The sequence below is a fragment of the Protomyctophum bolini genome (assembly GCF_963924005.1).
Source record: "Protomyctophum bolini genome assembly, chromosome: 10".
Lineage (NCBI taxonomy): Eukaryota > Metazoa > Chordata > Actinopteri > Myctophiformes > Myctophidae > Protomyctophum > Protomyctophum bolini.
This window is the reverse complement of record NC_137871.1, coordinates 33,267,978-33,281,287: the sequence shown is the minus strand read 5'-3', so window position 1 is coordinate 33,281,287 and position 13,310 is coordinate 33,267,978. Positions and strand designations below refer to the sequence as shown.

General features: G+C 44.1%; 1 protein-coding gene across 3 annotated transcripts in view; it reads left to right on the top strand.

Annotated features, from left to right (window-relative positions):
- Positions 1-13,310, top strand: part of flt4 (fms related receptor tyrosine kinase 4) — a 138,520-nt gene that overhangs the window by 65,581 nt on the left and 59,629 nt on the right. For all 3 annotated transcript variants that reach the window (XM_080774585.1, XM_080774586.1, XM_080774584.1), the window contains exons 4-10: positions 1-118; positions 740-902; positions 3,942-4,081; positions 5,277-5,451; positions 6,166-6,283; positions 8,340-8,524; positions 12,686-12,848. The exon at positions 1-118 is cut by the window's left edge and continues 4 nt beyond it. In XM_080774585.1, the coding sequence (XP_080630711.1) occupies positions 1-118; positions 740-902; positions 3,942-4,081; positions 5,277-5,451; positions 6,166-6,283; positions 8,340-8,524; positions 12,686-12,848 (1,062 nt within the window). The remainder of the gene's footprint in view (positions 119-739; positions 903-3,941; positions 4,082-5,276; positions 5,452-6,165; positions 6,284-8,339; positions 8,525-12,685; positions 12,849-13,310) is intronic.

Genomic DNA, 13,310 nt, shown 5'->3' with positions numbered 1-13,310 from the left:
TGATCAGCCGTTTCTCAGCCAGAACAGTTTGGAGACTATCTTTGTCACACGGCCTTTGCCTCAAGTGGTGGTTCCCTGCCTGGTCACTGTCCCTGACCTGAACGTCACTCTGCACGCGGTTTGTACCACACACACACACACACACACACACACACACACACACACACAATGTCACTCTGCACACAGTTTGTACCACACACACACACACACACACACACACACACACACACACACACACACACACACACACACACACACACACACACGCTTAAAGGGGCATGAAACCCCAGGCTGATTTTGTAGTTCAGGTTCCAGAACCAGGAGCATGCCGTATTGACACCCTTGACATGTGATTACTTTTTCCACCACTGCTCCTGCCCCTAAAATTATGCTGATGTAGTGTGTGTGTGTGTGTGTGTGTGTGTGTGTGTGTGTGTGTGTGTGTGTGTGTGTGTGTGTGTGCGCATGTCTGTGTGTTCGTCGTGTCTGTGTGTGTGCGCATGCGCGCGCACGCGGGTGTGTGCGTGTGTGCCTACGTGTCAGTGTGCGTGTCTGTCTGTTCGTGCGTGTCTGTGTGTTCGTGCGTGTGTGTGTCTGTGTGTTCGTCATGTCTGTGTGTGTGCCTGTCTGTGTGTTCGTCGTTGTCTGTGTGTGTGTGTGTGTGTGTGTGTGTGTGTGTGTGTGTGTGTGTGTGTGTGTGTGTGTGTGTGTGTGTGTGTGCGTGCGCGTGTGCCATCAGTATCCTAGTCCCCTGGAAGCAGACGGGTTGACATGGGACAACAAGCGAGGCTGGTCCATCCCCCGTCAGGTCCTAGAGAGAACCCTGATCATCGGCTTGGTTTGCCACGCCTCACTGGGAGACAGAGTGTTCCAGTCCAGCCACTACCTCATCCACACCACAGGTGAAGAAATACATCATTCTCCTTTCCTTCCTTTGGGGAGTTAAGCCTAACCCTACGTTTTAACACCGGGCGGACAGTGGCGATGTCTGGCCGATAGAAATCTCCTAGTGGGTGTTCCTGCTGTCATTTCCGTTTGTCCACGCTTTGAAGCGCATGTAAAAATGAGTACCATAAATGATGCTGCTGTGGTCCAACAGTGTTGGGCAATATTACTTAGGAGAGTGATATGTTACTTATTACTCCTTAGAAAAAGTAATAATATTATATTACTTATTACTTGGAATCAAGACTAATATATTACATTATTATAGTATTACATATTCATTTTGCGCCCCCCACCCCACCCGCAAAAGAAGGGATGTACAACACCACAATCTGTTTAGTCAGCTTCTTTTAGAAGTGAATCCAATTGTTTTGAATAATGATATTAAGAACCAATCAGCCAAAAAGGCTATAAAATAAATATTCTTCCCTCTGGCGGAGTCAGGTTAGGGTCAAAGCTTTCTCCATGCTAATTGTTAAAACTATAACTTTAAAAAAACATTTTAAAGTTCATACTATAAAGTTCTGTTTAACCACTTTCAATCTGCCACACACACACACACACCCGCCGAAAAGTACATCGTATATATATATATTTTTTTTAATGGCTTAAATGGTTAAAGTCAGGCGAGATCTCATACTACATTATATATCTCTGCTGTCAGGTAGAAACCAACCATGTCCAAAGTATAATGTAAACGTTTCAGTTAATATTAGAGCAACACAATACTGCCTCATCAAAGTTTTTAAGGTGACTACATTGTCAGATACTTAAAGTTGCGAGCTCGTGGATGAGCTATTGTTGGACACCGGCACATACTGTAACTGGGTTCAACTCAGGCTTTAGGCTAATTGAGACAGTCACCTCTGGTGCGTCAATGCAGGCAGCACCCTCTGGCACTTTATGATCCATCAGAGCTTCCACATGGTCAGAGAAAGGAAAACACATTCAAATGGGATAAAAGATTATATTCTGGCTGGAAAGGCAATTAAAGGCAAACCCCCCCCCCCCCCCCCACCAAAAGCCAACAAAGTTAACACTGCAATTCTGTCAGCCTATCTGTCATTGTTTCAGCCCCAATTATGCCTCAATGGTGGCAATTTGAAAGACGTCTGCTTTGTTCCCCTTCATTGATTTCCTGGTGTCCATTGTTCAAGTGTTTCTCTTGCCATCAACAGTGTGTGACACTCTGAGACAGAGACAGAAAGACAGACAGATAAGGAAAGAGGCAGACAGAGATATGCAGGGGGTAATTTAATTATTTGAAAGCAGCCCAGATAAAGACCATTTGCCTCATCATGTTCCAAACGGTGTAGTCATCAAGTCAAATGAACTTTGAGAGACCCACTGGGTCTCTGTTTTCCTGTGACATCATTCACCTCTCTCTCTCTCTCTCTCTCTCTCTCTCTCTCTCTCTCTCTCTCTCTCTCTCTCTATCTCTCTCTTTCTCTCTCTCTCTCATACCCTCTGGCGTATGCCAAGAGCAACAGCGACGTCACTCGGACGAGAAAACGGAGATTGGGACGAGGGTCCCGTGGCCGTCCCTCCGTGCGCCAACGGAGCGGTTTGAATAAACAGGCGTCGACCTCACTGTGCCCGCAACCCGACACAATTCACCATTATTATGTTTCTCTCCTCTTTTCCAGTGACAGCAGAAAGACGAGGCTCAAATGACACAATTAAGCAGATCCTGGGCGACGTCCAAAGCCATCCGCTCCCACACCTCTCTTATTTTTTATTGAGAGCGCTGATTAGCCGAATTACGCCATAGATGACTTTAATTTCCTGTTATTAGCTGGCAAATGGATGGAAATAATATTAGTGAACCAGGTGGTGGAAAGTAATGTACAATAAGTACAATATTGAGGTACTTTTTGCTTGAGCATTTCCATCCACTACATCTCAGAGGCAAATATTATTTTTACTCCACTACAATTTTGTGCCAATTTTGGCTGCTAGTTATTTTGCAGATTTTGATTATTACAAAACGTACATTAACCACTTATTTTATAATTTAGCTCACATTGTGGGCTTGTAGAATGTCTATTTTCAATAAATTTCACTTTTTTTACATTTTGAAGCCAATACCGATACACTTTTACTCAAGTAAAAATGTCTTCTGAGTATTTCTGCATTGCAGTATTTCTGCTTTTACTTACTGTACCACTGGTCCCAGCTCCCTCAGAGCAGAAAGGAGCTCCCAACCATGCTCATTTCCTGTTGGGGTGGAAAAACTGCTGTGTCACTGAGACCTTTCCTCCCCTTTCTGTCTCTGTCCCTCCCTGTGCGTCCCCGTCCCCCCCCCATTCTCTCTTCTGTCTCCATCAATTCAATTCAAAGGGGCTTTATTGGCATGAGAAAACATACGTTTACGTTGCCAAACGAAAAGTGGAACAAAAGGTCAAAACAACATAATGTAGGCCTATGTACAATTAAAAGGGAATAACGGAAATGTGTAAACAGCGATGTGTTACATTGCGACTCAGGAAAACTAGCTTATAAAACCATATAAGCATTAAATATTCAAGTACTAGCTAGTGGAAATCATAAAACCAGAAACCTCAGTCTTAACCGGCCACGTAAGTCCCCTAACATCATAATCAGTCTTAACCCATTTAGACTGTAGTGTGGAAACGTCATAGCTAATCCAACCGATGGATTGCGAGACAAGTAGCAACAGTTTCCAGATGTGTTTAGAGGTAGTTTCTCTGTTTATATTGTAGCTCTAATGTACCGACCGAGATCACTCGCTGTGCCGGCAGTGCAGGAAATGGAATACATCCTCCATCCTTCTCCTGTCACAAGAGGACCACAAAGGAAATGCTTCAGGGCTTTTTTTTATTGTGTTTTTTTTTATATGGTATACAACCCTAACCACCTGACTCACCCTTCCTATGTGTTCCTCCACCTCTGTCTCTCTCTCTCTCTCGTCTATCCCTCTCTCTCCGCCTCCCTCCCTGTATGTCTCTGTCTCTCGTCCTTCTGGCCGGGTGCAGGAGATCAGGTCTACGATGTCGGGCTGTTCCCGGAGGATCCGGTGGTCCTGTCTGCGGGGGAGGCCCTCAGTCTGAACTGCACGGCGCTGGTGGAGTTCAACGCTGGGGTGGACTTCCAGTGGTCGTACCCTGGAAAACAGGTGCTTCTCAAACTCTTTCATGTCATGTGGGGCAGCAGTGGCTCAGAGTTAGTGTTGAAGTGTCCTTGAGCAAGACTCTGAACCCCTAATTGCTCCCGTTGTGCAGTTTGGTGCCTTGCATGGTTTCCTCCGCCATCAGTGTGTGAATGTGTGTGTGAATGGGTGAATGTAATGCACAATCTATATGTAAAGCGCTTTGGATGAAAGCGCTATATAAATGCACCATTTTATGGTGCATTTACCACAGAATACATAGGTGCACTGCACACACACACAATGCCGCAGAATAAGCTATGGTTTTATGATGAAAGTGGAGGCTTTCTTTTGTGTTTTTATGAATATTTTAACGGCTGAAATATGAATCGTTAATGTAGACCCACTTGTACATGACACTGGATATTCTCCAAAGTGTGAGGCGCTGTGTTAAAGGTGCTGTACAAAATGATGATCATGATGGTGATTATATTCAGTCAATATGAACATCCATTAGTATTTCAAGGACGTCCCTCACCGATTGTGCCCCGACTTGTAAAATAGGGCTTAAAGGGATATTTCACTTTCAAAAAATGATATCGTCTACTTTTTTGAACACCCAGGGCCCAGACCGTTTTTAAGTTGCTTGATTCAGTATTTAGATATTGGATTTTTAGCTGCCTCTTCATGTACAAACCCATGGTAACTTCAAACACATTTTAACCATGATTAATTAATCGAAACCACTCTGATTCTGGTGACTTGTTTTTTTATTTTTGGGGGGAAAATGAAAAGAATAAAAAAATTAAAAATACCCTATTAAAAAATAAATAATTAGTCATTGATATAAATGTTTAGATATGTTAAAAAAGTAATCAACAGAATAATTGTAAAGGAGAAAATGGACAGTAGCAGTCCTATTTGAGCCACTACTATACATTACGCGTGTGTAGGGGCACCGGTGGTTCAGCGGTACAGTGGCCGGTAGAACGGCCAGATGTTCGATCCCGGGCTCCCCTCAGAGTTTCTGTCAAAGTGTCCTTGAGCAAGACGCTGATGCTCCTGATGTGCAGGTTGGTGCCTTGCATGGTTTCCCCCGCCATCTGTGTGTGTGTGTGTGTGTGTGTGTGTGTGTGTGTGTGTGTGTGTGTGTGTGAATGTAATGCACATGTAAAGCACTTTGGATAAGTGCACCAATTTAGCCTTTCTGTGCGGCCTGTAGACCAACAGCCTGGTGAACATCCAGTACCACCGTGACTCCCAGCGCCAGGAAGGCACCGTGGCCACCAGCGTGCTGAGCATCCCCAGCGTCAACGTCAGCGACACGGGGCCGTACGTCTGCACCGTCACCTGCATGGAGACGACCAGGACCGTCCACACGCAGCTCACTGTTCACGGTACGAGTCTCTTTTCATGTCGAGGACCTCCAAATGGATACATATTAGCCCTTTTGGTGAGAGCTTTTAAAGTTACAGACCTGCTACAGCAAGTGGCCATTTAGTTCCTAATCATTTGGCCGGGGGACCCCCTGGAATCCTGGGGGTCCCTGGGCCCCACTTTGAGAATACCTGCTCTGAGTAGAAAACTGAAAATTAAATCTGTATTTAATCGTCGATTTTATGTCATTTTAAAGCCACAAATGGTTCAGCCGTCCAGCCTTCATCAGGATGTAAATGTGAGACCATTCACTCCCCTCTTAAAGGGGAAAAGGTTGGCAACAGGTGTTTATCATTTTTCTAAAGAATTTGTTAACTAAACCATCTCCACCTGAAACTCTACAACTCTAGAATTTATACTAAGAAATGAACAACGATGATGTAATCAACTATTCTCAACAACCAGGATCGAGCTCGCAATCATTCATCGACAGACAGCTCAGCGTAAACGTGGCCGCACCGCCAACCGTTTCGGCTTTTTCCTACTTCCTTCCCAGACAGGATGGTTAAATCCGTAAACATTGAATCCATAAATAAACGACAAAATTATCACTTTCATCAAGTTCCATGGCACGCGTTAAAAGGCGGCGTTAAGTTTTGTAAGGATGTGTGTCATCACATTTTCTGCAGCCACAGCTGCGCGTGGTGAACGGGTGAGTGTCTTGTCTGTTGCAGAGAAGCCATTTATTAACCTGGACTACAGGAGCGGAGAGCTGGTGGAGGTCACCGCTGGACAGAAGTCCTTCAAACTGCAGCTCAATGTGTCCGCCTACCCCACACCTGAAACACTATGGTAAGACTAGGATAAAACGGATAAAAAGGGAGATTGGGCATTCAAAGTTTAGATGGTTCAAAGTTTATTATGCCAACATGTTCCGACCTCACTCTGTCTTCATCAGGACTGCCCTTTGAGCCCACAGCTGAAGTGACCTCCAATAATGTCTGTTCATCCGTCTTCGAAACAGGGACAACCTTAAAGAGATTAATATGTTTTTTTGGAAAAACATTAGAAAGATATGAGCCAACCGTGTCTAACATTTGATGTCACATCCCTTATCACAGACCACCATTCGAGTGCACATTAACCCATTAAGATTAAGACCTGAGGCCAAGTCTACAAACGTATTCTAAACAGTTTTCTAAAAAAGAAAACAGTATTCTAACAGTTTTCTGAAAAATGTATATTTCTATGTCAGTGGTGCTCAAACGTTGTCATGTCAAGAACCCCCCCAAATTGCCTTTCGTATGCGGACCCCCATCTCCAAAACTTTTGTTCCAGGGACCATATTTGGGGGGGAAATCCTCCAAAAGCAAATATTTCAGGTACAAATCCTCCAAAACCAAATATTTGATGTAAACATTTTCACTTTAAACTAAAGATTTGTATATACAGTAAATATTATTATTAAATTGTTTTTATTGGTTTTTCTACACACAACAAGACATACATACATATATACACCACTACACATAAGCATACAATACATTAAGAACGCCTTGAGAAAAATAAGTAAATAAAAAAAGACTGAAATACAGGACCAAAACAGACACAATAAAATAAAGTAAAATTAAAATATAATATAATAAATAAATAAATCATATTGCATCACAATACGATGTTCTCAAACAGATCGTCACTTGCTATACAAGAATAATTAAACTATTAGACAGCTGTCCTACACCTGAACATCCTCAGCCGGGAATTTTTGTTTAAAATAGTCCAAAAATGGCTGCCAGACCTTATAGAATTTCTGGGCGGAGCCCCTGGTGGAATATTTGAGCTTCTCAAGTTTTAGGTGTGCCATCACATCTCCGACCCAGCGTTGATGTGATGGGGGGAATAGCTGATTTCCAATTGAACAGAATAAGGCGTCGGGCCAATAGGGAGGAGAAGGATATGGCGTCGGATTGGACGACTGATGCCGTCATTTCACCAGGGACCACCCCAAACACAGCAATGAACGGGTTAGGACTGATCTCCTTGTCACAGATGTAAGAGAAGGTCTCAAAAACAGGAAGCCAGAATTGTGATAATGATGGGCACGACCAGAACATATGACAGAGAGTGGCTGGAGCCTGGTGGCATCTGGAGCAAATTTATCTACATCTGGATAAATCTCAGCAAGTCTGCTCTTGGAGAAGTGTAACCTATGACGCACTTTGAACTGAAGTAGCCCATGTCTGATGCAGACAGAAGAAGAATGAATTATTTTAATTGCCATTTGCCGGGATCTCAAGTCCCATATCGTTACACCATGACTCGCTGATACGTTCCAGAGACGGGGATGCCATCTCTTGGATATTGCTATATAACATGCTATAACATTCCCTTCTGATGTGGGTCTCCCTCCAGCCACTCGTCAAGCCACTTAGAGAAGTAGAGGAAATGAAGCAACATATTTCTTAACAAAACCCCGTGCTTGTAAGTACCTGAAAAAAATGTGAGCGAGGAATGTCGTATTCCTCTCTCAACTGTTCAAAGGTCATAAACGACCCTTTTTTAAACATCCTTCACCCGCTTTAACCTTCCTGGCCCATAATTGAAATGCTGTATCAATAAGTGAAGGTGGAAAAAGCGCATTAGACACTAGTGGGAGACAAGAAGATGATGCTTCTTTATACTTAAAGTGTGTCCTAAACTGCACCCATATACGGAGTGAGCCACTCTGTATAGTAATAATGGTTAATCCATAGCTGAATGGGCAGAGAGAACATTTGAAAATGACTCATCCCCAGTGTGATGAAATGCCCTAGGTCTAATTATATATTATTAATATGGCACTGGTTCTCCATGTCGGATCCACCAGAAGTCTGAGTCTTAGTGTGTGTGTGTGCGTGCCTGCTTTCAGGTACAAGGACAGTAAGCTGATCACTCAGCGTCCAGAGTTCAGGATGAAACGCATGCGGGTGCATCACAACCACGCCCTGGAGATTAAGGACGTGTGCGAGGAGGATTCTGGCTATTACACGGTGGTGCTGAAGAACAGTGCCGCCCTTCTGGAGAGGACGCTCAACATCACCCTGGTGGTCAACGGTAAGCAACCGAAACACCTGTACTTACGGTAATCATTCGGGCAGATGTTGTGGAGGCGAATTGACACAGAACACAGTAGGGGTTGAAACGGTTAATGCAGGGGTGTCCAAAGTGCGGCCCGCGGGCCAAATTCCCTAGGCCCTAGTTTTTTTTATTAACACCCTGAACGCCCGGGGGTATTTAGGACCAGCGATTTGCAGCACTGGAACACATTTAGCGATGCACCAGTCGCTATCCCGGATGTAGCTGAAGTAGCTTGATGTAGCCAAAACACTCCCGAGGCGAACGACAACAACGGGAGGTATGATTAATTATAACGCAACTAGCGAGGGGACCGCAATGGGCCGTCTAAAACATCATCTTTGCTTAGAATTGGACGGAATGATTTAGATCACATTTAGATTCACATTTTAAGATTTTCGATCTGATCAGCTAAAATGTAGGGGAACATTTTCGATGACGTCCCAACCGGAAATGACATTGAATGTTGCTTAACAGACGCCCCCAGCTTGTGGAGCGATGCGATCGGTTTTGATATCAAATCAATACATCTCCGTCCTTTTATTAATCTCCGTCCTGGGCATTACTATTTGATAGGACGGAGAACACTGTTTATGCTGCTCGGGGTGTTAACCTGGGCATTTACCAGAGTAGAATTTGTCAGGATTCCTTGTTCCTTGTCTCATTCTGAAGGGGTAAAAAAAGGCTATTTTATTTCATGTTTTACCTTGCACGTCTGGCTACATTTGGTAATGTGAAATAAGGCTGAAAAAAGGCTGAGTTATTTAAGTGTTTTGTTCACAGTTCAAGCACGTGACAAAAGACCATTGATATTACATTTTGATGATGATAGTTACAATTACAATTGTTGCGAACGCAGTGAGCACTAACTATGAGACCCTGCAGATCATGTCTGTCTGTCTGTGTGTCTGTCTGTCCCGCTGTAACACCACCCGCCCGCCACCAGAGGGCGCAGCTGTATCGCACGCGCACACACACACACACACACACACACACACACACACACACACACACACACACACACACACACACACACACACACACACACACACAGTAGAAAACGGACTGCCACAACAGCTGTGTTCGCTTCCCGCGTTCATGCGTCTTACTTGTTTAAATGAGATGCATAATGTAAATGTATGTGACTTTGTTTTAGTCTGAAGGCACATTATGTCAGTCGATGATAGATAATACACTTTCTGCTATATCTTGCCACCCCTTACCCCTTACCCCTTATCCCTAAACCTATTTGCCATTTCTTACTATTTTAAAACATAAAGAAATTGTTCAAATAGCTGATCTACAAGCTGGAGAGTCATAACGTGTCGATGTAGATTGTAGATTGGCTAGTTAAACTATTTTAAAATATGTTAGGCCCTTGTGCCACTCCCTTACCCCTTATCCCTAACGGTTAGGGATAAGGGGCAAGGGAGTGGCACAAAATAGAGCCCTTTATTTTCAGGGGAAATGTTGACATTTATTTTCTTAAATTGCAAAACTATTAGATCTCTTAAGCGATTATTATATTTTACACTTTAACTCAAGTACAAATTTGACCGAGCAACCTCCACTTATTCAAGTTTTGTTGATTCTCAAAAGTGTAGCCTGCTGGGATTGAGTACTGTTTTCCTCCACAGCACGGTTAGATAAAGAGCTTCATCACATCCTTATTGATGGTTCAGCGACCACCCATGTCGCATCTGTTCATCAATTCCAAGACCGAATTGATTCAGTACCCGTCCGTCATCGGGAAATATTCTGTTCCCACGCAGCATCGATCGTTCTCACACCACCGGAAGCAATAAATACCCATTAAATTAAATGCAGACACTTTTTGGATGAGATCCACTACAGGAGCCTGCAGACTTCACATTTGGACCCTAAAATTAACTCATTCGGCGCCACGCCGCCATCTAGTGGAGGGCCCCGACCGCCACACATGTATTTCTAATGGTGAGCACCTTTTAGTTTGAAAGCCGATTTGGCCGGAAACCGAGTGTCAGGAAGTAAAAATAGGCTATGTGACATGTCCCGCGATTGTCACTTCACCCAAACATACTTTTTGTAAGCTAGGATCATATATGATAAATGGGCCGCAAATCAAGCAGTTTTTTGGTCTGAAAAGAAGAATCCGAGATATTAGCGTTTTAAGATCTGCTTCAACCATATACCGCATAAGACCAGCAGACCCCCGGGGGTCCCCTGACAGACCCCACTTTGAGAACCACTGGCGTAGAAAACACGTGGGGCTACTATTGCATTAGCCCTGCTCGCTTGTGAAGGCAGGAAACAAGATAATTTGCTAACACAACTGTAGGTTTATCTGACACGATACCAAGAACTGGCGGATCCAAATGCAAACACGGTTCTTTTTTTTTTATATATATATTTTTTTATCCCACAATTTTGTAACCCATTTTTCACCCCTGTGTCAATCATCTAATGTGATCCTGGGCTCTACACACCCTCCACCAACCTAGTCCCCATATATGGGGGACATGGGGACGGACTTGAACTCATGCTTCCTTCATGCCTGAGTGTCCAAGTTGCTCCTTTACACCTGACAGGGGAGTTTCCCTGGTTGGACGTAGCGTGTGGAAGGAACACGTTATTCCAACCAGTTCCTTTCCCCTCCATCAGGCGCCCCAGCTGGCCAGGGGGAGGCAGTTTAGTGACCAGGATTACAAACACGGTTCTTAAAGTTCACGGGTGTTTATTCACACAAACTTGGAATGAGAAGGGGAAAGGTGGCAGGGAGGCAGAGCTGAGCAACATAGGCAGGTGAGATCTGAGGTGGAGGAGACGAATACAAGACAGTGGCATCATTTCAGCAAAAGCTAATGTATGGCAAGTTCACGACACGCAGCGCGCATGCATGTGTCGTGTCCGACGCGCTTATGTGCACTTATTTGCCTATTTTTTGGCATATTTTCCTCAATTTGTCCCTTCATTTTATTACCGGTATTACATTTTTTCCCCTGGAGCCATAAGGTATGGCAGCTGAAGGCAGGCAGGTGTGTTGACTGGTGAGAATGAGGGGACTGGGAACAGGTGAGCTGATTGGTAACTGGAGCCAAGCCGGCACAGACACCGACAAGACAAACAAGGAAAACACAGCCCTGCCGAGGACTGTGTCATTATCAGGATTGAGAATATACAGTAGAATTTTGACCCGAAATATAACTTATGCAAAACCCGAAAACTCCCTTGTGGTTCAAAGAAATGTATGGAATCCGCCCATCAGATGTTTGTTATCTGCAGATCTACGCTAGAACTCTATAGTGAGTTCTGTGAACGTTTGTTCAAAGATGCTTCAAAGCTCTCGTCATCAGCTGAAACTCTAGAATGTGAATGATAACCTCCCTACCAGTGAGTCACTCTGCAACCGAAATGGGAATAGAACAGTCATAATGCCACACAAAGTATACGTCCATTTGCAACAAAGACATAACTGCTGTATCGCCCTGGTCCCAGCAGACGGAGAGGTTACTGCTGATGGATTGGAAATAAATAAAGTACAAAGCATGTGCACTGACCACGTACATTTCTTTCTTTTATTCATGTCCTCAGAACTGTACTTCATAGGTCAAGACATATTATTGTCTTGTATAAGTATTATTGATTGATGTTGACTTTTCAAATAAAACGCTGACCTCAGGGTTGGCTTGGTGGTTCAGCCAGCCAGCATGAACACTGAGGATATGATAATTACTACTCCACCCGTTTGATTCCTCTCTCCTTCTCTGTCCTTGCTTTCCTATTTATCTCTCTCGCTCCCCCCCCTCTCTCTCTTTCTCTCTCTCCTCCCCCACTGTTCTCTCTTGAAAAATAGACATGACACGGATGACGATACCTTGTAACCTTATAACTTTATGTATTATCAAAATATTATTAAAATCATAAATTAATGCTATATTTTGTACTACTTTGTACTATAGGTTAAATATCCTATTTACAAGCCTCAATGTAGATCTGAATATATACTGTATTTATTTTACTTGTTCACTATAATGGCATTGCCAAGAGCCTGTGACTAAATTCAGATTTTGGAGGTTAATTGGCGACTGACGGTGACAAATGTAATCATGGCTCCAGTTGAATTTGTGAATCCAGCGTTTGATTTGTCCACCTCTTCCCCAGTTCCTCCACAGATCCATGAGAAGGAGGTGGCTGAGCCGTCCAACCCGTACCCCAGCGGGAGCGCCCAGACCCTGACCTGCACCGCCTACGGACACCCGGCTCCCAGCATCCGCTGGCAGTGGAGACCCTGGGGCCCGTGTGTCTCCAACAACACCCGGAACACGTGAGAGCTAGCTTTCTGCTATACACACACTGTTGCAATGCTGCAGCCATAGGCTAAATCTTACACCGGGGCTCCACTGGGCGCGTTGCGTCTCCGTCGCGTGCGTCAAAAACCGAACCGGGGCAATTTTATTAATGCAGTCATGCAACGCGGGCAGTGGAGCCGCCCTTCATTGATTAAAAAGGAAACATTCCCTGACGGTGACGGAGACGCGACGCTGACGTGCCCGGTGGAGCCCCGGTGCAACTATATTGCATCGTAGTAGATAATCTATGCAAAATCTCTTAGTCATACAGTACCAACATGGATCTTGTGAATTAGTTTTGTTCTTATTGGTAGATTGATATGTCCGTTTATGGAAAAGCATATATTATAAAATACACAGCAGCCCACAAACTGTACAGGTAGCGTCTGAGTTGACACAGAGAGAGAGAGAGAGAGAGAGAGACACACACAGAGAGA